General features: G+C 31.3%; 3 protein-coding genes across 23 annotated transcripts in view; 2 read left to right on the forward strand and 1 right to left on the reverse strand.

Moving 5' to 3' along the window:
- LOC115880568 (S-adenosylmethionine synthase) overlaps positions 1-1,746 on the forward strand; it is a 50,633-nt gene extending 48,887 nt beyond the window's left edge. For both annotated transcript variants that reach the window (XM_030897803.1, XM_030897801.1), the window contains exon 10: positions 407-1,746. In XM_030897803.1, coding sequence (XP_030753663.1) covers positions 407-530 — 124 coding nt within the window. In that variant the 3' untranslated portion in view covers positions 531-1,746. The remainder of the gene's footprint in view (positions 1-406) is intronic.
- Positions 1,747-6,379: 4,633 nt separating this feature from the next.
- Positions 6,380-18,088, reverse strand: LOC115880567 (folylpolyglutamate synthase, mitochondrial). 2 transcript variants are annotated; one of them, XM_030897799.1, is made up of 9 exons: positions 17,945-18,088; positions 17,455-17,567; positions 17,151-17,397; positions 16,963-17,099; positions 16,720-16,900; positions 16,549-16,669; positions 8,561-8,678; positions 8,295-8,503; positions 6,380-6,743 (listed from the first exon to the last, which is right to left on the reverse strand). In XM_030897799.1, exons 1-9 carry the CDS (start codon positions 18,044-18,046, stop codon positions 6,505-6,507), a joined length of 1,467 nt encoding a protein of 488 aa, XP_030753659.1. In that variant the 5' UTR covers positions 18,047-18,088; the 3' UTR covers positions 6,380-6,504. The 2 variants fall into 2 exon arrangements, with proteins under 2 accessions (XP_030753659.1, XP_030753660.1); XM_030897800.1 differs by lacking the exon at positions 17,945-18,088 and adding an exon at positions 17,620-17,857.
- Positions 18,089-19,402: 1,314 nt separating this feature from the next.
- LOC115880569 (cytoplasmic dynein 1 intermediate chain) overlaps positions 19,403-27,040 on the forward strand; it is a 41,686-nt gene continuing 34,048 nt past the window's right edge. For 10 of the 19 annotated variants that reach the window (XM_030897810.1, XM_030897815.1, XM_030897812.1 and 7 more), the window contains exons 1-2: positions 19,748-20,177; positions 23,843-23,976. In XM_030897810.1, coding sequence (XP_030753670.1) covers positions 19,849-20,177; positions 23,843-23,976 — 463 coding nt within the window. In that variant the 5' untranslated portion in view covers positions 19,748-19,848. Of the gene's footprint in view, positions 19,550-19,746; positions 20,178-23,842; positions 23,977-27,040 lie in introns of those variants that run through there. The other 9 variants (XM_030897804.1, XM_030897806.1, XM_030897805.1 and 6 more) reach the window with 3 other exon arrangements.

Here is a 27,040-nt window from a genome sequence, read left to right on the forward strand (position 1 = left end):
GGCACTCTAGATTGAAATTCAAAATACGATTTGTTTTCAAGCATAAATGCCAAAAGCTGACATTTGATGTCATTCTCTTCAGAGTGTGTTTCTATCGAATAAAGTAGAACTATACCGAGGATGCCATTTAAAAATCAAAAGTTGTAGTCATTTTCACTGAAACAGGAAGTTGCCAAAAACAATTGAATACGTCAATCAATCCTAATTTAGGTCATATACCAAATCTGGTTTTTTTATCTGAAAAAAAAAAATAAAAAAGTTATAGGGGTGAGCCACTTTCGAGACGCACCCGGAATATTCAGACATTCGCCGTCATTGAAAAGATTACATTCTGAAAAATAAAACAAAGAATATACCATCGCTTAATCATTGAAGTTCTGATCTAACGTTCATATTTATTTTTTAGGGAGCTGAACCTCCGTCATCCCATCTACCAAAAAACCAGCACTTACGGCCACTTCGGACGTTCCGGCTTCACCTGGGAAACCCCCAAGCCCCTCAAGCTAGGCAACCTGGCCAATCTAATTTAATAAACCATTACCCACATTAAGAATCCATTAAATTTAGGAGCTTTTAACTATGGAAACATAGCAATAGAATAGATGTGTAGTGATAAATGTTACATAACTTATGTATCATTTTTTCTGTGATGGTCCAGAAATTAAGTATTTTTCGTAATATGGATAAATCACCAAGAAAAAATCGGAGAAAAACTTTAGAAAAGTAGTTCCGTGAAAGCTCGACGTTTTTTTCGTGGCTGAACCACAGCTATGTCGGTGGGAATTTTTGTGTGATCAAGAATGTTGTTTCCCGTTAAGATCGAAATCAAAAAGAGTAACAATACATCACATATTCTGTCGGGATTTATAGGACTTAATATCTGCTATTTGTTACTTTTGTCAACATCAAAGCGAATGAGAACAAAACGACTAAAAAACTCGCCGATGCATAGTTGTAATCAACCGATCCAACGCCGTTTTTATTTTAGTAGCATACCTTTACCTACCCTTATATAAATATCCGTGTTTTTTTCGTAGTTTAAAATAAAAACGGAGTAGTTGATCGGTAAGATTATGTTGTGCCGATGACCAACAAAATTACGGGAAAAGAGCGTGTCGTTTACACACCGGGTTCTGCCGGAAAAAGACGAGCTTTCCCGAGGTTCGATTGGTTTTCCAACGTTGACATTCCGACCGCTTTATCTTTAAAAGAAAAGAAAAATATATATACAACTGTCTCGAAATGTATTTCAAAATCATATTATGAAAAAAGCAGTTATAATAAACAGGGTACATTTTCTGATATAATTTTAGAGATAAATGCGTTTGCAGTGTACCGTTGTATTGTATATTAGGTTTAATTAATTATTTATTAGATTACTTTTTAATATAAGAGCATTTAAGTTGATGCCATAATCTGTAAACTGGTGACCGTGTTATTTTTTAATAAGTGAAAAAGCAAGTTATCGTTTGACAAAATCAAATAAAACATGTTTTTAATGACATAAGGGATCAAATGTTTTCTTTGTTTATTATTAATTATAGCACATTCTATTTGTGTTCTGAAAAAAGGGCATTTTTATGACGAAAATTGAGCATGATTTTTATAGATGACAAAATTTATTTATTTATGTTTGTAAATCTAATAAATTTTAGGCCTTTATGTCTAAACTTTTTTTTATATTCTTTGTTTTTTACTGAAATGACATGTATTTTCTCTCCCATTGTAATAAATTTTCTTCTAAAGTATTCTCTTTTATTTAAGTACCCAGTGAATAATATCCCTCATGTATTAGTGATGTAAAAATTCTAAGTAATCGTTACAAGTTTTATACATATTTTTTTTTTTGTTTTATCCTTATTTCTAGATTTGAATGTATAAAATATCTTACAGCTAATAAATAACTAAAAAAAAACGATTCGTTGCCTGAGGTATACTTGAAATAAAGTATATAGAGATATTTGATAAATGGCAACAGTGGCAACTTCGCTTCTTCAAATGATAGATAACCTACTTATTTCGCGCAGCCGCAAAGAAAATTGAAAATGGGACTGTCGCTACTCGGCGGTTTACTTACTTTGGTAACAGTTACTTTACGAGGACTCGAAGTAACGCTTACCGTTTGAATTTAGGACTCGTTACTTTTGCGCTGGCAGTAATCGTAATCTCTGGAAATGCACGAACCGAGGACTCGATACTGAAGTATTCCTTACTTCGATGTATGTAGGTCTAGTTGTTACCAATATGTTTATGTTTAAAGTGTTGACTTGACGCCGGCGCCGCACAATGGATCGAAGTATAAGAAGATAGGGACATTGGCTGTTTTTGAAGAGTTCCAAATTTAAATATTTTTTTACATATTTGTGTTAAAGAGATATTCTAGTCTTGTAAAACATATACAGTATGTCTGTTTGTTATTTACATATTGAGCATATGAGCACCAATTGAAGTAAATTGAAAAATCATTCAAATTGGTAGATAAAGAGTCTTACATTTGATTGTAATTTTAAAATGGATGTAAAAGATATTCGTTTGTTATATATAACGACTTATTAGAAACGTTCTTGGGCTATAGTATTGGATTGTTAAATTTAAAAAAAAGTCACACCAGAAGTGAAAAACTCATTTGTTTATAAAGTTTTCTTGAATTACAAAAAAATGTAAGCGGATGTAAGTGGAGATATTACGTGCAATGTAAAGAGCCACCTTTACTCGCACATATCATAAAAAAATTGGCTGCCCCAAAGTGCCACTGCAAAAAATATAATGTTTTTAATATCAAAATCCTTGAATTTATGCAATGCACGCACAGTGCACCATCAAACAATTTGTAATTTGCCGATATTGGTAACTATATTCGTCGAAGAACATTGGAGTGGGACTGAATTACACTACAATACATAAGGCATATAGGTTGAAAGGCCCAGAAATGTTTTCGTTTTGGTATTCGGTACCTATTCGGCAATTTGTCGAGTTTGCCGTGGACGCGCATCACGCGTTGCTTTGCAGAATATATTTGCAATTTTATTTTAGATTTAGGGAGGAAATGGGTTTGATAGTCGATGTCGTTAAACAGGGATGGGGCAAACGATGGAAACACTGGGAGAAGATTTTTCCGAAACTTCGAAAAGTCATAACAAATTACAGGAATCGATGAATTGATTGCTGGAAAGACTATATATACATTACTCCAAGTTTTGGTTTCAGGAAAAAAAATAAATGCCGAAAAGTTTAATAAATTTGCAAAAGAGACTGCAGAAGAGTTAACCTTTATGGATGGTATTACATGCCATCTTCTCTACACAAAATTTTGATACACGGAGCAAAAATCATCAGCAATTTTTGGTTTCCGATAGGGCATCTGTCTGAAGAGGCCTCAGAGTCTAGGAATAAATACTTTCGGAAATATAGAGAATCCCGTTCAAGAAGGTCTAACAGAACTTTTGCAAATGAAGACATTTTACATAATCTTTTGTTGTCTTCCGATCCATATATAACTGATATGCGTAGCTGTGATAAAATTCATAGCGATTTAACAGAGAAAGCAATATCTCTTTTGTTATAATATATTTGTTTTCTTTTTTATTTAGAGATTAGTTCTTTTGCGAGTCACCCTGTATATTTTGTTAACTATTTGGTACAAAAGGCCATATTAATTTAGATTTAACAGAGAAAGTAATTTCTCATATGTTATAATGTTTTGTTTTCTTTTTTGTTTATAGATGAGCTCTTTTTGAAAGACACCCTGTATATTTTTTAAAATATCTGGTACAAAAGGCCATATTAATTTAGATTTAACAGAGAAAGCAATTTCTTTTTTGTTATAATATTTTTGTTTTCTTTTTTGTTTAAATATTAGTTCTTTTTTTGAGACACCCTGTATGTTTTGTAAACTATATGGTACAAAATGCCATATTAATTTAGATTTTTGTTGTATTTATTGAAGTCGTACATAAAAAACAGTAAAATAAAAGTATTAATTTCGAAATAAGTCAATGTCCCTATTTTCCTATGCTTCGATCCATTGTGCGCCGGCCTGTTTTTTGGATGGCAAATGTGTGATATTTTTATTACAATTATTATGATTGGCTCATCCCGACCCGGCGGCGGTCTGTCCCTTTGCCGTTTATTGTCGCTTTTTATTTAGGTAATTCCGCACGTTTTTTCAATTTTAGTTGAAATAAGTAATATAAGATATTATTTAGTGGTAGATTTTATTTTTTGATTTATAGTTGCTCGCCATAATTTCGCCACTTACACTGTAAGAAAAACTATAAAATAAAAATAGTAATTTTTAGTAAACACTGCTGCGTTAATCCAAAGGACTTTTTTGAAGAGATGAATCCGTCACATAGGAATACAGTTTTTTAAGACATTTTTTAAATATTTTTACATTTTATCAAAAATATATACATTTTTTATTTTTACTCTTTAGTTTTTGCATAATTATTAATGTAAAATACAGAGAAAAAAAATTAAATACTTATTATACACATATTTTCTTTGTTTGATTTGTTTTCTTTTATTTTTAATTTTATTAATACATACATACTGATAACATATCATTATAAAATGATTATACATATTATTCAGTACTTGAATATCGAGTATTGAAATTATCCTATTAAGCCCTTACACTAGAAGAAAGTAGAAACCCCTTATAGGTTAAACCGAGCACGTAACGAAGATCGCCGCTCACAATAAGTAACGAAGTTCCAAGTCAAGCCCAAGTCTTTCAACCTGTACACAAAACAACGATTATAAAGTAACGATACTAAGTACCAAAGTAACGAGTAACTAAAGTTTACATCACTACCATGTATTGCCATTTCCTACAAGAATTATTGTAATCTATAGAGATTTTCAGAAGTTAGTTTTATTTACTCTAGTTTTCTGCAATTTTACGTCCACTTTTATTATCAAAGTGATACGAATTTTTAAAGAGAGATGGTACTGAATAAATAATAAGAAATCTAGAAGAAAAATAATACCGGTTTTCCGAGCTAGAAGATACCTTTCACACTGTCCGGCACGTATCGCATCGTGACACGTGACATTTCCGTTCAATATACTTTTGAATGATATTTTGTCGGATGCCGGTAGGTGCGGATCGTGGCGGAAATTGTGTTAATTCTTTTAACATGGATATATCACAAAGAAAGGCTAAGTAAGGGGAACAACAGACGTTGTCCATTATACCGTGTTGGCAACTGTTACTTTTGGGTCGGTATTTACATGTGTGGAAGTAAAGTAATCGTAAGTAAATCGCATAGGGATCTTATTAAGTCGGAGTGAGAGAAATGCGACGGTGTGCTGTTGCGGCGTTGCCACATTTCTCCAGTACGCCTTTCCCTCTCAAGTAAAGTAAAATCCCGATCGCAAACCGCTTATGTTTAAGACTTTTTTCTAAAAGATAACTAGATAAAAATATTTAGGTATGTCTCTCAGCATCTGAAATGGTATTTATAAGGATATCGTTAGGGTATTCATATGAGAAAACGTCAGTAATCGCGATAATTTAAAAACTCAACTTTTTAACACATAATACGCGATAACTTAAGAATCACTTTAGATATTGAAACTTTTATTTTGAAGTTCAGAACTTTTACAAGATGTTTAAATAAGAAAAATTTGATAGGCTTGTTTTTTTCCAATCAAAAATTTTAAAAAACTCATCCATTTACTTTTAGCGCATAGTAATTTTCAGCAATCCTGTAACTTTCGTATTTATAAAGATTTTCACATACTGTCTGCGAAGAAAATATAGTAGAAATATTAAGAAAATTTATGAAAAAAACTACAATCAATTATTTCTAATGGATTTCGAGATATCGATTTTTGAATTCAGAGTTCTAATAACGCGACCACTGTCGAACACAAACTCAATTCCACTTATTTTTACCAAAAATGTAAGTGTTTCTAACTTACACTTAAAAATTTACAAGTTGTAGGGAAAATTACAACGACTTGTTTAGTTACTACGACTAGTTAGAAATTATATAGCTATTCATATAGCTTTTCCACTGTACAATCTCCTGAATAGCCGGGGAGAGAGTTCCAGGATTAAAATGACGATTATAATCGCGAGCAAATTTGAACGAAGTCTGTGGGGGCCTTAATAGAAAGTATTTTCAAACGTATTGAAATGAACAGGTGTTTAATATTCAAATTCATAAGCAGATTTTTTAGTTCTATTCGGATTTCAAATAAATATTTTCTGTATGACAAAAGCAATCAACTGGTTTTTCTAGTGACGACTTTTTCTCATACATAGAAATACCTCAGTATTTAAGGAAACAATGAAATTGTGTTTTATAAATATATTGCCTTTAATACACTTTTTTAATTAAATTCGAATCAAATATAGAAAAATATAAAATCTTTTACTTACATTTATTATTTTACTTACATTATACCGAATATAAGTATCAACAGTATCACCACAGTACACCTTGTACTGAACTATAACACACATAGTAGCTAGGTTTAAAAGAATTAACTTGTTTAGAGAGTTCCATTCAATGTCTTGTCTAAAACTGACATTGCTGATCCAATAAGATGTATTGATCCAGTAACTAAAACGTCATATTCCTTATTTTTGTTATTTTCCAAAAAGTGTACTGCCTTTGCAAATGAAGGAAGCACCTGTGAGGTACCATTTGGATATAGAATATCCCATATTTCTTTATTAGCTTTGCAACGATTCAGTTGATTGTTTAGCGGTTGAATGTTGTCCAGCGAATCTGAGAAATTATTTTTAATTAATTGAATTCCATATCATTATTAAATACATATATGATATACCGGGTGACAATAAAATCGTTGAGCAAATCGCCATTGCCCTTTGTGAAATAAATTAAAACATAAAATATTCCAAAAGAAGCAAAAATACTCGGTCTCAACATTTATTATTAAAAAAAGACTTTAGTCTTTTTGAATTATAAATCAGGTCTCTTTGGGAATAATGGACTCCTTTTTTAAATTACACAAAATATTGATTACTTCACATTACGTAGTCGCATTTCGCTGAGCAACAACAACGTATCGTTCTAATATTTTTTAAAACGCGTTAAAATTATTGGCGTAACTACAGGAATGCCCGGGGGTGTCGGGTCCACCCCAGGGCCCGAATTCTGTAACTTTGACATAAATACGTTACGCTTTCAAAGCAGTGAGCGAAAGTATGCGATTAGCGGAACGCCAAGCAGTCAATTTTGGTATTCTAGCCGTAGGAATATATATTCTAGCCGTAAGAATCGTTTTCTGGATACGCGTTGAGCACATATTGACAGCATCGCAATTTCGCAGGTATCTAATAGTCAAATGTGAATAAAATAATGAAAAATGTCAATGTTACGTGAATTTCATAACCTATTGTTGAGTTATGTCAACCTATTTTTCTATGGATATGCCATTATTCTTATTATACGAGAGAAATGTTGAAATTATAGAATAATTTTCATTAAAGATCAAGATAACGCACAAAATCACAGTTTTTTCGATTTTCACTGAGAGTTCGATAAGCAAAAGATCCTTTAAGGCAACCGTTTTCAAAGTTACAGAATTCGGGCCCTGGTCGTGCTCGGCACCCCCAGAGAAATCATGAATCTTGACTAAATTATGACTCTTGCCGCTTGCCTAAATATCCATTTTTATTTGCTTGTAATGTAGTAAAAATGACTTTCTCTAGTTTTGTTTGGTTAATATTATTTTGTTTTGTTTAGAAAAGTGAAAAGAAAAATTTGAAAAGTGAAAAAAAAGAAAATTTGTGGTTTATGTTATGTATTTTATTTCTAGAAAAATACATGTAAACGTTTTATTCTTTTTATTTATTTTTTTAAAAAACAAAAGCCCTAGGCCCCCCATAGACCTTAATCTAGATCCACCTCTAAAAGCATCTCTCTCTTTCTCTCTCAAAGCATCTCTCTATTTCTCAAAAGCATATATCTCTCAAAGCATCTCTCTCTCGAATCATCTCTCTATCTCTCTCTCTCTCTCTCTCATACTGAAACAGCTTTTTCATGTGGTCTAAATTAAGTCATAATTAACTTTATAAATTAATATTTCCCGGAACAACTTTTGATTTTACCAAACATTTATATGTAATAATAATTTTGGTTGTAATCTGATGAATTATATTTTAAAAAGAAGTTTCAAACATTCTTCATAAAAAATGTTCCAGCAGCGGTTTGTGCAACGATTCAAATCACTAAATGCCTGTACAATAAATCTTTAAAAGTTAGTTAACGGCATTCTGATAACTTCAGAACATTCTTAGATTAAACAAAATATACCTGCATTGTCGCTATCATGTCCAATATTGGGTATGAATATTGCCATACTAAAATGGCATTTAACCAACACTTCTAGTAGATTTTCTGGATCTCTATCTCCAATAATATTAAATATCAATATTCTTTCCTTATTTAATATCGATTTAGATAAAAACCAGTCCACACAAATAAGGATACTCTCCGAAGTATGCGCTCCATCAAGGTAAAACCTGTGAAGTAGTATTACTGTATATTATTTATTTAAAAATATACTTATCACTTATTACACCGAATTATTCCTTGGAATTATTTCATATCTTCCAGGCCACTTGGTCATATCTATTGCTTTTTTAGCCAGATCTAAATCAAACTTTCCAATTATATTATTATTGTCAGTTTTGGGACCTATAACATATAAATTGTATAATATACCCAGTGTTAAATATTCAACAATTACGATTGGGATATCATAAACTGTAAGAGATACAGGGTGGATCAAATTACGGACAAAATTTCCGGTGAAACAGGAAGTGACCGAAGCTAATTAACTATGTCAATCGTTCCCGATTTAAATATTGATTTTATATCTGAAAGAATAAAAAGATATAGGGGCGAGCCACTTTCGATAAGCACTCGGTAGGTATGTGCCCATATTAAAAAATAAATTTGATATTATAGTTCCAGAAAAACAAAACGTAAGTAACGTTTGACATCGCTGCCAAATAAAGATAAAATAGTTTATTTGAGAATGTATTTGTAATTTTTTTCTCACCGATTAAATAAAATCATAAAGAAAATATAAAAATTGTGTATGTACTATGTGCGCATATTTGAAGTAAAACTTCTTACTTCCGTTTGTCTGTCTGTCCGTCTGCCCGTCTGTCCGTCTGAGGACTCCATTCGGGTACCTCTATCCACGTGCCTAGTTTGGTGCCAATCGACCCATAATTAAGAAAAATCCCAATGATTTCGTTCATTTAGAGGTATCGGTTCGAAATGTCGAGGGCGTCATCCTGTAGCCCGTACCCAATTGTGCCAAAATCAACCCACATTTTTATTCAAGGCCAAATCGTTAATCCTACCCTGATGAAGATGTAAAGAAACGTCGTCAAAATATCATGAAAAGATGGGGCCCTTTGATCCAATCTACATTCCAAGTTTCAACCCCCCCACCCCAGCTTACATAGGGCCCGAGTTACGGCACGATTTTTCGCCATTGATGATGGGCTTTTATAGTGCGTGAAACGTCGTCAAAATATCATGGCAAGATGATCTATATTCCGAGTTTCAGCCACCTAGGTCACTAGGGCCCGAGTTACGACGCTCGTAAAGTAGCTCGTAAGTTTCACTTAAAAAAAGAAATTTCGGGTTTTCGCCATATTTCCGAGAATATCAAAGATATGTCAAATTAGTAAATAGATTACCGGGTTGTGTATACTTGGTTCATCGACACTTAACTTTGTCCTAAATAATAACCAGCCTGTATCTCTTAGTTTCCGAGATCCGAATGTAATGGTTTACAATGGTATGGTATGCATCGTAGGATCAAAGAATATTACTATTATCAAGTGATTTTTGAGTTTAACCGATCAAAAAACCTCATTCGCTTTCCCACAAGACTTTTTTGTCAGGCGCATCACACAAAGCATGCTTCATATGATGTCAAATAATTCTTATGAAAAATTATATTAGAATTTTTAACTCTCATAGCCCACTTGATTATAAAACTTGTTGGTCATATCGTAAATGTAATTTTTTTCCCGATCGTACGATACTATACGGGTTAAATATCGAAAAATCATAAGAAATGATGATTGAGGTTAATCACAATATAATTTGATATACTAGCCCAGGTCACTTTATTTCCGTGCTCTGTATTTTAATGTCATACGACAGAGATAAAAATATACGACCAGTTGACAGAGAGACAAAAATGCGACATACAGTATTGCCGGCTCGTGCGAGAAATAAAATAATAAACGAAGAGAATATATCTAAGCTATTCAATAATGCTCATTTCTGTTAGACAATCGTTTAAAAATCTATTACAGCTGTGGTAAAATAAGAAATTAAAAATAAAGTTTCAAACCTAGATGCAACATTTTTCGTAAACACCTACTTCTGCGGTTTGAAATTTTGATGCAAAATCCGGCAATACCGCTTAGAAGAAATGTATCAACCTAACTTTTATCTATTTTTAATACATTTGATTCTTTATTTAAGCTGTTTACATCACTGTCTTACACACTAAAATCCAGACCACCCAGTTTCGGTTACCAGATCGGTATAAACTAATATCAATCTTCATTTCCAAGCCAATTCTGTCGGTTTTTGTTCGATCGTAATATTTGGCAAAAACATTATATTAAATTTCAAATTGTAATTGAATAACATATATGTATAGCCTGTCAAGCAAAAAAGAATAAAATTATTAATATTAATAACGTCCACATAGTCCACATTACATTTGTTTCTAATACGTTTGAGCTTTGATTCGTGTTTCGTAGGCTCGTTATGATGCTCGTCTATCGACGTCTAGCTGTCTGTACTCGTAAGCAAGTTGTTCAGACTGCATTTATTTATTGTTCGCATAAGTTCACATAAAAGACAAAGAGTTTTCTTCCAGAATAATAATGACTTCTAGAAGAACTAAATGTTTTTATAATTGCAAGGCATGTTTTAGGCTTAAGTTATATACCTACTAGTCTAAGAGCTAGCAACGTTTTCGAGAAAGTATTTTAAGACAAGGCTCTTTGATATATCTTTTACTATGCTCTCTGGAACAGCATGCGGCCCGTTTGGCTGCCGATACCCGTTGCGTTTACTACTGCGCATCGGAAGAAGATCCTATATTTTTTTTATTAATTTAGTCCTATAAATTCTAGTATTGAATATAAATCGAACATGTCTCCATAGCGCAGTGCGTAGAGTTTCCGACCACGAACCGAAAATTCAGAGTTCAAATCCGGGTCAGGTCAAAGACTTTTTTATTTTATTTTCGTTTATATTCTGATAGTAAAGTATTAAATAATTCTGGTAATTAAAAAAACAAATATTTTATTATTAAAAAAAATTATTAGTTAACAGCTATTAAATTGAAGGATTTGAAGGACATGTTTGAAAAAGTAATAAATTAATAATTAATAAATAATTTGACTCCCTATCACAAAATTTGTATTAAAATATCAATATTTTTGATAAACACGTGGACTGCTCACAAATAGACGTCGCCTCACTACGTTTTTCTAAGCCGTAGGCTGTCCTTACCAAAGACATCAATTAATCTTGACATTTAATTTAGATGACTTTGGTCCTTACCACTGTTCGTCTCGCGCTTGTGTTACGGCCGTTTCGCTAGCTTGTGTGTCACGGCCTTGAATTTTTACTCCCAGAGCGCGTTAAGAAGTTTCACTTTACAAATATTCAGTTTCACTTCACAGTATAACTTCAATAGGCCGGACACTCCCTAGAACGGGCTCTACAGTAATCCGAACACGGATATTATTCGGGAATTTTAAAACATTTTCTCCTAAAATCCGGGCGCAAAAAAATCATATGCGAAATCTCAGAATTTTCCAATCTGGACTAGCAGAAACGTTTACATTTTGTTTATGAACTGAGTCTAAATTTCTGCATTAGATTCTAGAGCGGGTTAAACATAATAGTTCCAATCAAACAAGCACATAAGTTTCTTCACTCTAAAATATTACGCCAAATTACGGAACAGATTATATGGTTTCAAAATCTGGCAGTGTTTGACAAGAACAAAAGGGATAAAATAAGGACTTTTATTTCAAAATAGGTAGGAATACCATTATCGATGACGTATTGTTTTAAAGGCAAATAAAAACAATTTAGAAGAGAAGAATAATATATTATATGAAATGCGGGGATCCGTGACAGTGACACTTCTATCTCACATTTTAAATCACAGGTAAATTGTAATTTCTGCCATTTTCTGGATATCAGCTGTCAGAATCGGCCCTGAATCGTTGGGCAAACTATACCATTGTACAGGGTGTTCCACTAAGAATAGCTCTCGGCTGTATCTCGGAAAGTATTAGGCGTAGGGCCTACGGAAAAAAATATTTATAACTAAAGGAGCTATGAGAAATTGCTGGAAATTATTTTCAAGTTTGTAAAACGGCCGCTAGAGGGCGCAACTGTTATGGAAAATAAGAAAATATAATTTTTACAGAATTTTGCCTAGATAATGGGTACTATAAATAATAGCTTCATTATCTTCAATAAATTTTGGATTTTTTTTGTTAGAACCATTTTCCCCTATCTGCTAAAATAAAGTGGTGGGGGAAGGTTAGGTCTATCTTTATTTAAATGTTAATAACTCTGGACTGGATGATCAGAATCCAACGAACGAGGGCTCGTTTAAAAGAGCGTTTCTTACTCTATATTATACCATTAAAATAATAATAATAACGTTTTGAATGTAGACGCTAAGGGGCGCTTTCTTACAATTTAACAAACATAGCGCATCTTTTCAAAAAAAATTAAATTAAATACGATAGTATATGTAATTTTAGCTGGTAGTAAAGAGTAGTAAAAGCTTAAAAAGTCAGCGAAAACCGCATCTTGGTATCTTCTTTCAAACCGAAGATATTAGCAAAATTATAATAAATACCAAAAAATAAGCCCTTAATTACCTTATTTTTACAACACGGTATCAGTAGCCCTTTTTATTATGCCCATTCTAACAAAAAAATAAGATAGAAACATTTAGTTTATTTTAAAATCGACGAAATACCAGAATACCATAATACCAGATGTATTAATATCTAATAATTACGATATTAATAACATTGAACAAGAAACGATGATTCGGTGAAGTCATGGTAGGCTTGGTTTGGTTTGGTTTGGAAAAAAGTTGCTTTTGACGTAATAGTATAAACGTCAAATTGTTATTAGATCAACATTTTGATAGTCTTTTAACCTTTGATTGCTTTCTCAAAATGCTAACAACTTCCAATAATAAAGGCATTTTGAAAAAGCAATTAAAAGATAAAAAACGCTGCTAAGACTATCAAAATGTTGATCTAATAACAATTTGACATTTATACTATTACGTGAAAAGCAACTTTTTTCCAAAGCCTACCATGATTTCACTGAATCATCGTTTATTGTTCAATGTTATTAATATCTTAATTATTAGATATTAATAGATCTGGTATTATGGTATTCTGGTATTTCGTCGATTTTAAAATAAACTAAATGTTTCTTTCTTATTTTTTTGTTAGAATGGGCATAATCAAAAAGGGCTACTGATACCGTGTTGTAAAAATAAGGTAATTAAAGGCTTATTTTTTAGTATTTATTATAATTTTGCTAATATCTTCGGTTTGAAAGAAGATATCAAGATGCGGTTTTCGCTGACTTTTTAAGCTTTTACTACTCTTTACTATCAGCTAAAATATCATATACTATCGTAATTCATTTTTTTGAAAAAATGCGCTATGTTTGTTAAATAAGAAAGCGCCCCCCTAGCGTCTACGTTCAAAACCTTATTATTATTTTTATGGCATAATATAGAGTAAGAAACGCTCTTTTAAACGAGCCCTCGTTGATTGGATTCTGATCATCCAGTCCGGAGTTATTAACATTTAAATAAAGATAGATCTAACCTTACCCCACCAGTTTATTTTAGCAGATAGGGGAAAATGGTTCTAACAAAAAAAATCTAAAATTTGCTGAAGATTATGAAGCTATTATTTATAGTACCAATTATCTAGGCAAAATTCCGTAAAAAAATCTATTTTCTTATGTTCCATAGCAGTTGCGCCCTCTAGCGGCCGTTTTACAAACTTGAAAATTATTTCCAGCGATTTCTCATAGCCCCTTTAGTTATAAATATTTTTTTTCCGTAAGCCCTACGGCTAATACTTTCCGAGATACAGTCGAGAGCTATTCTTAGTGGGACACCCTGTACAATGGCTTATGCAACAACGAAATGATACGCATCCATTTCGTCAGAAATTTCTCGAACGAAAACAGAATTTTTAGCGCAAGTTATGAATTGCTAGATAAACTCAAGCTAAGGCACGAAATACGTTTTTTGACGACATGTGGCCAAAAATGTTACTGCTTTCCAGTGATGTCACCGCCGTGATTCCGTTTCAGGAAAAAGTTTAGATCTATTGTTCTAGATAATAATATGACAATATGAAAAGAACAAGTATACAACGCAGATGGGTGCATCAAGTTGAAAAATCAGATCCATATTTAAATATCGATAAACCGATTAGCTGTTTTCATTTTCTAAAGAAATAAGCTTAAGTAACTACAGTAATCCAGGCACCTCGATAATCCGGTCGAATGCCGGAACGATATCTGCCGGGACTACTGAAGTTATACTGTAATTGCATATTTATTAAATTTTTTGGCAAAATTCGATGCACTTAAATGAGCATACTATTGTATTTTTTCTTTTCGTCACATGTGCTTGCGCTCAGTGAGCTCAAGTGGCGATGTGAACAGTCGACACGCGAATTTTGCTCACCAAAGCATTAAATGTTGCGAACACAACAAGAGATTAAGAGATTTTATTCGTTCGTGGTGTTTGCTGCGTTTTTGCCGCAATCTTGTGTTCAGCCCGCACTGCTCGTGACTAATGTGGACCCACTTTTAAGCTCGCTACAGACTAAACATGATATTCGTGACTCCTGATGCGCAATACATAATTCGCGGGGAGTTACCAAATAGTGTACTGGGACTTGTTCTTTAATAGTAAACATCACGGTTTGTATGCTTAGTATACTCTAAAAATTTCTACAACAAATTGTATGACAACAAATAGTAATAACTACAACAAATTGTATGAATCATGCATCATCGTGTGACAATGCTAAACATTTTATGTAATTAAGGAAATAAAGGTTTTATTATTAATATTATTATTATCATGCACGACAAATTTCATAGAAACTAGCTTTACAGTGTGAGAGTACTAATTTCAAATCTACATTAGGTTGTCATTTCTACAATTTTCTAGATGTCATCTGTCAAAAGCAGATATTCTCTCGCTGAACAGACCATACATAAAGTCATGATAAAAAATATCAACTTGATTTATTTCTCTGTATACAGGGTGTTTCAAAACAAATGCGAAAAACTTCAGGGGGTGATTCCTTGTTGAAAATAAAGGGTAGTTTGCTTTATAAACGTTGGGTCAAAAGTCAACCATTAGGGATATATCGCGGTACAAAGATGGCGGAAAAATAATGTTTTTATTTTTTATCTTGAAAACGAAAAGAGATAGACTAATGAAATTTTACGGAAGCATTACTGTTATGAAAACACACTTTCTGGTAATTTTTTCACTTTTTTAAAATGAGTGGAAGGGGTTGAAATAAACTACCCCTATCATTCCTGTTAATGAAATTTAAAGAAAAATCTTATCAAACACATGCAAAAAAAAATTAATTTTGATAGTTTAGTTTATTTAGAAACTTTTTTATCTCTTGTGTTTTTTTGATAAAACTCACCGATTTGAAATTAAAAAATAAAATGTAAAGCATTACATGTCAGGACAAAAAACATTTTTAGATAAAGAATCTAGCGGGCAGCTGTAATTTTTTTAGGAAAAAATCTAGTCGGCCGCTGGCACTTTTTAGGATGTTTCTAATATTGTTTTATTTGACATTACCCTACTGCAATAGGTTATTATCTAGATTATTATTATTATCATTATTATCACTAGATTCTTAATCTAAAATATTTTTAGTCCTGATGTAATGCTTTACATTTTATTTTTTAATTTCAAATCGGTGAGTTTTATAAAAAAAAATACAAGGGATAAAAAAGTTTCTAAACAAACTAAACTATCCAAATTATTTTTTTTGCATGTGTTTGATAAGATTTTTCTTTAAATTTCGTTAAGAAGAATGATAGGGGTAGTTTATTTCAACCCCTTCCACTCATTTTAAAAAAGTGAAAAAATTACCAGAAAGTGTGTTTTCATAACAGTAATGCTTCCATAAAATGTCATTAGTCTATCTCTTTTCGTTTTCAAGATAAAAAATAAGAACATTATTTTTCCGCCATCTTTGTACCGCGATATCTCCCTAATGGTTGACTTTTGACCCAACGTTTATGAAGCAAACTACCCTTTATTTTGAACAAGGAATCACCCCCTGAAGTTTTTCGCATTTGTTTTGAAACACCCTGTATAGTTAATAAATTTTTTTAAGACAATTGATTAATTTGTCAAGGCGAGAAAAAAAGTGACATCTAAAAACATATTATATCTCATCAGTGAACTCACGCAAATCAACAAAAGCTTTAGATATAGCCAATGCCAAATTTGCATTGGTTGTTTGTACATATAAAGGAGTATTTGAACCATGAACATCTGTATATAAGTTTTCTGCTATATTTAAAGTGCACTAAAACATAGTTTTTAGAATAAATATTTAAACAACTAGACATGAGTTACCTTCCTCTCTATACTTCTTTCTTTCAAAACTTTCATTGCATTCTCAGGTTGATTTGTAGTAAAAATTTGTGCATCTGGTTTCATTATTCCAGCCTTATTCCAAGCTATTGATTCTAATGTATTGCCTAACAAAGAAGTATGATCAAAACCTAAAGGTGTTATTCCAGCAACAAGAGTTTTTCTGTAATATTTAGTATTGTTTATACATAAATACATAATAGGTACGATCCACAGATAATTTACCTTACTATGTTTGTGCAGTCGTATTCACCACCAATACCCACCTCCAGTATTACCACATCAACATTTTCATTAAGAAATATATGAAATGCCATTATTGTTAGAAAGCGAAAATATAAGGGCATATCAAATGAATTACTCTAAAATCAAATTTTAGAACATTTGCATAAGAATAGACACAATTAACTAACTTTTTGTGAATTTAGGTCATTATATATTCTCCAGAAATAGTCTGCAAACATGGCCTGAGATATGGGCAACCCATTAAGCCTTATACGCTCTCTCACTTCCAGTAAGTGCGGAGATGAATAAAACCCCGTCTTGTAGCCGTGACTTCTCAAAATACTTTCGCAATATGAACAGGTGGTTCCTTTGCCTTTTGTTCCAGAAACATGAATTACTTGCAAAGTATCCAGTTGGGATAGAGACACCCCCGTTCTATAAATATACGAAAAAATAAGATAATTACATGTTATTTTCTTTGTAAATTCATACTTATTCAAAAACTTTTGCATTTCCATCATATTTGTTTGTGCCATGTTTTTAATTTTTGCATTTTTGATATAATTGGCATTGCTCTGTAATGTATTTAAAGTCTCTATGGCTTCCTAAAAATATGAGGATAATAATATGTAATATAAATCGTGTAATTTATCTCACTATATAACTACTAGGCATTATTGAGGGCAAAATTTTTGCTAAGCCTTTTCTATTAAATATTGACGACACAGACATAACCTTAAACTGCCTAAGTAAAAGTAAACGGTTTCGGGTTCGTTATTTGTGAACAAATAAAAACATTTTTTAGAAAATTATCACTCTTCATAAAAATTTTTCATGAATTAAAGTTCATATTTATCTGATTGTATTTGATCTTTTCTTACGTAATAAACACATTTAAAATATTACCAGTGATTTGTTAGGAAAAAAATCAAAAATAAATAGAATTATTATGAACCTACACCAGAGATATTTTCGTACTTACCAAACCATAAACTTTATGGAAGGTATATTTTCTTAAATTCTTTAGACGGGTTTGAAGAAATTTATTTAAAGCAGTTTGAAACATTTTTTGATTCATGACCATAGTCCTTTTTTAAAAAAATAAACAATGTCAATTGAAAAACAAATTTCAAACTTTAGCGCCTTCTGTTCATTGGCTACGGCTGCGTTCTATGATGCGCCAAGGACTGCGCTGAAAGCGCTATTCGTAGACAAATAACCACAGCAAATAACAAATTTAATTTTCGAATGCTGCGATCTTTGTCTGGGACTTGGTCTGGGATTAAAGCAAATTAAAGTAAATTTGACCCCTTGAATTTGACCATTATTCAGATTATCAAGATAATAAAATATGAAAATTAAAAGATAAACCATAAATATTATATATTAATTTTCTTTATTCTGATTATAGGCATAACAAATAAAATAACAATAATTAACTTTAAATCGTAGCTAATCTATAAATTAATAAATAATTTTGGATAATAAACTGACTGTAAAAAAGTAAAAAGTAAGTATAGAAGTATGTTAGCTTACTTCGGGTTTTTCTTATTACCGATTCTGAACCGTCCTAGAACTGTGATACGCATGTGCAGAAGAAAATATGTAGAAATTATTTTAGCTTTGTTCGGGTTCTTGTTATTACCGATTCTGAACCGTCCTAGAACTGTGATGCGTATGCGCAGAAGGAAATATGAAGACATTATTTCATTTGCGTATGCGTTGTAGAGCTCTAGAACGGTTCAGAATCGGTAATAGCCTTGTATATGATATGAACAAGGGTAATAGTAAGAACCCGAACAAAGCTTTCGGATTTTTCTTATTACCGATTCTGAACCGTCCTAGAACTGTGATAAGCATGCGCAGAATGAAATACGGAGAAATGATTTCATTAGCGCATGCGCGGCAGAGTTCTAGGACAGTTCAGAATCGGTAATAATAAGAACCCGAACAAAGCTGTTATATCACAGATTAGGTATCCAAAGGGTATCTTATAAGGTATACAGCAGGTATACAGATAAAAATCTTGTCCCGTGGTACAAAAAAAAATCGTGGTACGAAAATTGTTTTTTATGACGATGCAAAGTTATTTGCTGCTTTTTTACCACACTTTGCACGTAGTAATTATTATAGATCTTGTATCCATGATTCGTCGTACCAGTCGTACCATCCGTGACCGTACCCAAAGCCAACTTTGTGTACGTATTACACGTAATTACAGCTTTCTCGGAGATGCAAGTGATGCAAGTGGTCAAGAAGAGGTACCTTGATGGTACCTTGGTTGCCTGGTTACATAGGTTGAACATGGTTGCTCTGATGGTTGGTACCCAAGACTCAAAATAAACCCATGATTACCGGTGGTACCACTAGTACTACCCATCCAAAGAATAAATAAATAACAATGGCATTTTGTCTGTCATCTGTCTGTCAGTTACTTTACGTCATCAAGAAAAAAACATGGTGGTCAATGTTGTGTCGGGCGTTGTGAAATAAAATCCATTTGGAACAAATTATTTGATGTTTATTAGTTTTATATTTAATAATAAGCGAAGATAAATATTAACCTTCTTTGTGATATTATAGTTGGGTAAGTACCTCTTAGAACCAATGAGTTAAATAGGAATATTGTTGGAAGTTAAATTAACGGTACCTGCACTGACGTACTATTTGGGAAGTTGTTCTTTTTTTTTAAATAAGTTTGTTATCAACGTTCTATTAACTCCTTAATCCGGCACTGACATTTACATCACAGCTTACTTTTCATTGATTTTACGGAAAACGCAAGTGCAGTGATATTCTATTTGTTTTTTCCTTGCTGGTGACTCACTGTATTTTAGTCCCTGCCCTCTCACACTCTCTTACCAGCGAAATCTTGTTGCTAAAATCATGGAACTTTTTGCAGATAGACCAAAACCCGCAATGTCAGATAGAAGAGCAGAATTAGAACGTAAGAAAGCAAAACTTCAAGCCCTTAGGGAAGAAAAGGAGCGGCGTAGAAGAGAAAAGGAATTAAAAGATGTTAAAGAAGCGACGGATAGGGCACATTTGGTGGCAGGTGGAGATAGGAAAGAACTGGATGAGATGCTTAGCGAAGTTGGAGTTGCTCCACTTTCAGAGGTCTATTCGAGCATATCTAGTGCAAATTCACTCACTCCTGAACCAAGTAGAAACCATACGCCTGACACTTCATTGCAAATGAATAGCTTACCTAATAAGTAAGTTTACTATTCAGGTGTTTATTGTATTATTCTCATTGAATGTTAATTAAAATGCGAAGATTGTTTTAATGACATTGAATTAAAGTTTAAGATGGTTAAGAGTGAAATCAATAAGTTAGATAACATGCCCAGATGAATAAAAATCTATGTTGCATAAAATTAATTTTAACATTATGTATTTTTCTCTATTTCAAATGGGAGACACTGTATTTTATGTCATGAACGGGAGTTTTTATCCGATTTTATGTTTGTTTTTATGTTTTGATAAATTATTTTTATATTCAATAACAATGTTTATACAGGCTGTGCCAATATTCCGTGGACATAGAACTACTATGTATTTTTGGAATCAAAATAATTTCATTGGACACAATTTGCTTCTATTCAAAAGTGCTGCATTTGTCCGTTAGAGGGCAGCAAACTTTAAAAAAATAAACAAATTTTTCGAGATATTTTAAAAATCGTTATTTCGATCGGAATGAGATTTTGGGTGTCTATGTTTTGCTAAGTGCTCTAACATTTGACTTAACAAAAATCAAGAAAAATATTTCTTTTTGTAAAATGGTCCTTCTAGTATTTACTATATTTTTGTCTCTTTTAATAAAACGTTACCGTGCATACTTTTTGAGGAAAAACATTTTTCCAAAGCTGACTGAAAATGTTTTTTGTCACATCGATCTATGGATAAAATCTATTATGCTCTAATAATCTAGTTGGCAAAAATATGGAATTTTATGTTATTATCACAAATTATATTTGACAATAAGTTTCATAAAACCTTAAAAAAATTTTAATTTTTAAATTAATTAACGTTTAGGTTTATTTTTGATTGATGCCCTCTAACAGACAAACGATAGTACAAGTAACACTTTTGTATAAAGGTAAATTATGTGCAATTAACTTTTTTGTATTCCCTAAGAGTTACTGTTAAATCCAAACGGAAACCAGCTTATCAATGAATTTTTACTATCAGAACAAATATTCCTAACCAACAAAAAATGCTTAATGTTTTAGAAGGTATGTTTCTACTCATCGTGAGACACAAAAAAAATAAAGAACAAAGAAAAAAACTATTTAAAATAGACTACTATTTTATTTAAGAACACTGATTAAACCAAAATAATTCAAAAATGATTTACGAAAATATAGACAAACCATATACATATTTGTACCCTAAAAGCTGACTATGATAAATATGCTCTAAATTGGCATATTTAAGATATACAGGGTGGTCCGAACTGTATTTCCGAAACTTTGGCATCATATTCTGCAGATAAAAATAATAAGTAAAAAAGTTCGTATAAATGTATGTCCTAAAATGCTTAGTTTCGGAGATACAAGGTATAGAAATTTCATTTTTATTTTGATTTTTTCTAAATAATTTCTGAAGTAATGCCAATATTCGGATGAGCGTCTGGGAGTTTTTTGACATGAGAAATTTGATTTTGATGTTAATATCACTTCTACTAGTAGAGGGCACCACCTACATGTGTTTTAACTGTTTTGAAGAGTAATAACTTTTCGTCCGTACCTGTATAAAACTACTGAGTGAAAAAGTACACATTTCCGTGATTTTTTTACGTAAAAAATGTCTCTTGGTGAAAATCGCTACGAGCAATCGTTCTGAAGATATTTGAAATGGAAGTAATCATTACATGTCATTATTGACAAAAAATAAATATGTTGAGTTGATAATTTATTTATAAATTTGGGCACTTTTTATTTTTTTTAAATTAATCATAAATTTTTCTTCGCAAAAATGATAATAAAACAGTTTCTGTTGAACTTTTGGCACAAAAACATTTCAAATTTATGATTGCAGTCTATTAACTATTTAGTCAACACGTTTAATTTATGTCAATGATGACCGGTATTGATAATTTCGATTCGAAATATCTCGTGAACCATTACACTTAGCGATTTTTACAAAGAGCCTTTTTTTAGGTAAAAAGCATCGTAAATGTGTATTTCTTTACACACTTTTGTACAGGTACAGACGAAAAGTTATTACTCTTCAAACCAGTTAAAAAATATGTAGGTGGCGCCCTCTACAACTAGGAGTCATATTGACATCAAAATCAAATTTCTCATGTCACAAAACTCCCAGACACCAATTTTCATCCAAATACTGATGTTACTTTATTTGGAAAAAATCAAAATAATAATGAAACTTCTACACCTTGTATGTCCGAAACTAAGCATTTTAGGACATACATTTCTACGAACTTTTTTACTCATTTTTATCTGCAGAATATGCTGCCGAAGTTTCGGGAATACAGTTCGGACCACCCTGTATATACGAAAAGTTACTTAGTTTTTTTTTATTCTACCCTTTGCTCTTTCTCGTTTTACGCTATCTGTACCAATAAATAAAATAGTTGGTTTAAAATTAAATTAAGTCCAATGTCAGCCCTGGGCTAAATGAGATTAAGTCCTTAGACTAAGAGTTATATTACTCTAAGGTTAAGTCACGTTACTGCAGTTTGGCTGAAACATCTTTGGTTACTTTAGTATGTTATGTCCACAGTGACTAAAATTTATTTTGACCGTTTTGCTATTATAGGGTAGTCAATTTAAACTTAATACAGATAGTAAATTGGTTCCAAATTGCAACATACATACCTCTTTTACGATTTTCTGTTAAATGTTTTCTTATTATATCAGTAATATACTTTTATTTGGACTTAAAATGGTTTAGCTTTATTCATTTTGGAATAAATAGGGACTTAATATCAGTTAAGCGTTACATAAGTCTAGTCCCGTAAATTTTCCTTTTTTTAATATACAAATTATGTTAAGTCCATCAAAAAAATATTGGTATTTGTAATTGTATTGGTAGTTTATTTAAAAAACTGGTTTATATTTCATTTTAGTTCAAAATAAGTTGTTCATATACCAAATATTACAGTCATTGGTTTAAAAAAAATATGCAGTAAACGACTTTTTTGTTGACCTTTAATCATGAACATGAACAATTTTGAATTCTAAAATTTTGATCATCTCACACACTGGTTAAAGGTTTAGTAGTTAATATTTAATATTTTATAACTCTTACATGGTTTTATCCATTTAGAATTTTCCTTTTGTAAATTTTCTTGATACGCCTGTGTTGTACATTGTTCATGTATGTTTTATTTGTAATTTTAATGACGTAAATTTTTTTTTGAATTGATTTGTATTGTATGAAATTTTTTTTATTTGTATATTTGTTTTTGTGCTTTTGTTTGTTTTGTAATTGCTTTGTCGATGAAGCTATTTTGGCTTTTTGTACAATAAAGCCTTGTTTATTATTATTAAACTTCAAAAAAGAACTTTAAATTCGTTTTTCTCAAAACTATGTTATGTGGCTTAACATGGTTTGCTTCTGGAGTACAGATATATGTTTGAAATCAGAGAAATGTATTTAAAAAAACTTTTCTGTATATAAATATACAGTGTTCCATTAAAAACATTAAGTTATATATTTTTTTCTTAATCTTTTGATAATTTTTTTTACTTTTTGACGGTTTAGGTCCTTACAATTCCTACATTTAATGTTTTTTACTTCCTTCATTAGGTGAGCTTGCATGTATCACACTAAATATCTTTGAACAACATGTACATACTCAGATGTAGAACTGTATCCTGATTCATTTTTAACTTGAATGTTTTTTTACCTTCAGTGTTATAGCTGTAAGAAAAAAAGCTCCTCAACTTACTGTAGTTCCAGTACAATCTACCAATATACCACCCAAAGAAGTAGTAGTCTATACAAAACAGACTCAAACCACTGCAACTGGACATGAGTTAAGAGATGGTAAGCATTTCTGCTTTAATTATTTTCGTTTTTTGTTAATATTCAAACATTTTATTTAGTTGGATTGTTGGTAATTCTATTTACTAGATATTTTATTTTCATTTCTTACTTTAATTAAAGAATTGTTTTTATTTATTTTAATTAGAATTAAATATAGGTATTTTCTGTTTTCTTTGAATATAAGTTTGTCTACATTGATGGTGATCAAAATTTGATATTTTTTTCTGGATTCAATTACACATAGGGTCGATTTAGTTTTATTTTAGTGGCTTTTTTTTGGTTGCGGAATTCTTTGTAGTTGAAAAGTAAAGCTTTAACTAAAATGTAAAGATTTTTTCATGAGATTTATTGAAAAATGTTATTAATGCTGCATTCTCAGATTATTATGGATACTCATGGAGAACTATTTGTGAGTATAGCAGGTCCAGACTGTTATGTAATACCTATGTTTTTTAAATTTATTTAAAAAGGGCGTATACATTTGAACAAAATAATTAAATTATTCCTAATTGAACTTAAGTTGTAACCCATAAGTTTATTTTTATATTTTAGTTTGAGCTTAGTAGTTACTGAAAAAGTAGAGTATAGAACTTTTAGTTTCTTATAGACTCGCAGTTTTCAATATCGTTTAGTTTTAGTATTTTGAATACATACAAATTAGTTTTTTTTTGACCAGATATTTATTTTTATTCATATAAGCATTTATTTTTTTATATAGTTAGTTCTAAAAGTTTGTATCAAATATTTTTTTTTATTGAGATATTGAAAGAAAGGATATGTGGAATTATTTCAGCATGCCTAATAACCAAAAGGAAAATCATTTTATATATGACAATCGATAATGATAATGTGTTCTAAATATTTTTTAAAAATCGTGTTCTTCACTAAAATTACACAAAACAAAGTAAGTCTAACAAAAAAATGTCTTACACAATATTTTTTTCTTTGTTGTCTAAACTTAAAAAAATAAAAATGATAAAAATAATAAATAAAATAAAAATGATATGTTTTTAACCCAACTCAGTTTTTTCCGTTCCTTTAAAATAGATCATTTAGAAAAATTTTGGTTTCAGTGAACTATCCAAACACTTTTTTTTTCTTTTAGAAAATGAAGCTTATTTTACCTTAAAATGAACTGCTTAGATTATTCGAATGTCTGATGTGGAAAAACATGTTTCTCATAAAAAATATTCTAGAAATTGTTGTTTTAAAAATTTTCAATACCAAATACCATAACCGATAATGAAAGAGTCGCTGACTTGTTTATATCAATTTCTACGTTTATGCTGACAGTATATAGTCTAAGCTAGCAACGTTTCCGAGAAAGTACTTTAAGATGTCTGACTCTTTGATATATCTTTTACTATGCTCCTTGGAACAGCATGCGGCCCGTCCGGCTGCCGATACCCGTTGCGTTTACTACTGCGCATCGGAAGAAGATCCTATATTTTTTATTAACTTAGTCCTATAAATTCTAGTATTGAATATAAATTGAACATGTCTCCATAGCGCAGTGCGTAGAGTTTCCGACCACGAACCGATGATTCAGAGTTCGAATCCGGGTCAGGTCAAAGACTTTTTTATTTTATTTTCGTTTATATTCTGATAGTAAAGTATTAAATAATTCTGGTAATTAAAAAAAAACAAATATTTAATACCTACTTTACTAGCAGAATATAAACGATAATAAAATAAAAAAGTCTTTGCCCTGACCCGGATTCGAACTCTGAATCATCGGTTCGTGGTCGGAAACCCTACGCACTGCGCTACGGAGACATGTTCAATTTATATTCAATACTTTAGAATTTAAAGGACTAATAAAAATGTAGGATCTTCTTTCAATGCGCAGTAGGGAACGCAACGTTTACCGACAGCCAGACGGGCCGCATGCTGTTCTAGAGAGCATAGTAAAAGATATATCAAAGAGCCAGACGTCTTAAAATACTTGTCTTTTCGACGTTGCTAGCTCTCGTACTAGTAGTGAATGTTCAACATTTGATTTGGCCGTAGGTGGACCTTACATTAACTTAATGTCTCATAGTTCAAATTATTCTGTAAGGTTGTTTTGATTGCTTCTGGTTTACTCGTTTTTTTTTTCGTTTTTCTCTGTTTGATTAATCGCATCACAGAAAATTCAGCGGAAACAACATTGCCTTTTCTTCTGTCTGTCATGCCAAATAATGTGTCAAAATTCTCCGCAACGTACAAATAGTACTAAAATTAAATTAAAATATTTTTCAGTTCCGTGCCTAATCCGCATTTTTCTTATTTAAAATTACTACTAAAAATGGTTACTTTTTGACCAAAAAAGAAAAAGAAAAATGCACAAATCGTGTATCTGGATAGTTCACCAGACTTAAGATTTTTATTTTTTATATTAAACTTGTCCTATCGATATTTTGTCATCTTCGTCTAAAGCCTCATACTTTACTTTTTTTTTACTTCTAAAGATCAATTTTGTAAATTCTCGCCAATACTTACGACACATGACAGATGAAATTTTTGGCGTAATAACTCTTTTTCGAAATCAGTAAGATTTTTGCCATTTAATGTAAACTTTTTGGCACACACTGTATCATATAAATATCTTACTATTGCTTACTTTTTCTCATTAGTTTGTTATTTCAACTTGTTTTTATGAATATTAAAGTTAATTTATCGCGTGATCGAATTAGAATGATGTTCGTACAGTGTTACAGATTAAGTCGGCATCATATGAATTTTTTTATTTATCAAAATTGACTTAAAAAAATATTGCCTCTTTTCTTCAGGCCTCTGCCAAATTTGACATTTAAAGTAACAAATGACTAAATAATGGGTTTGCTGGCAGAATTTCGAAAAACTTTATTAGAAAAAGTTGTTCCTTTTTTAATTATAATATAGGACGTGGCAACATTGCATTCTCCATAAGCACTATTAACAAATTTCCCGAAACTGAACAAGCGGCACTTAAAATTTTTTCAGTATTTTCCGGAAAATGTCAAGAAAAATAAATAATAAAATTTTCAACATTTTTTTTTCGTAAAAAACTCTCATGGGCGTGTTTCTAGAATCTGCACTTTTT

The sequence above is a fragment of the Sitophilus oryzae genome, unplaced genomic scaffold (assembly GCF_002938485.1).
Source record: "Sitophilus oryzae breed Bouriz unplaced genomic scaffold, Soryzae_2.0 scaffold_1637_pilon_pilon, whole genome shotgun sequence".
NCBI lineage: Eukaryota > Metazoa > Arthropoda > Insecta > Coleoptera > Curculionidae > Sitophilus > Sitophilus oryzae.

What these genes read in the sequence shown, in the direction of transcription:
- LOC115880567 (XM_030897799.1), bottom strand. Translation starts at nt 18,046, where the DNA reads ATGGTCATGAATCAAAAAATGTTTCAAACTGCTTTAAATAAATTTCTT. An exon ending in TCCATAAAGTTTATGGTTTG is followed by an intron (nt 17,568 to 17,944) that starts GTAAGTACGAAA and finishes TCATATTTTTAG; the next exon opens with GAAGCCATAGAGACTTTAAA. An exon ending in AAAGAAGTATAGAGAGGAAG is followed by an intron (nt 16,670 to 16,719) that starts GTAACTCATGTC and finishes ACTATGTTTTAG; the next exon opens with TGCACTTTAAATATAGCAGA.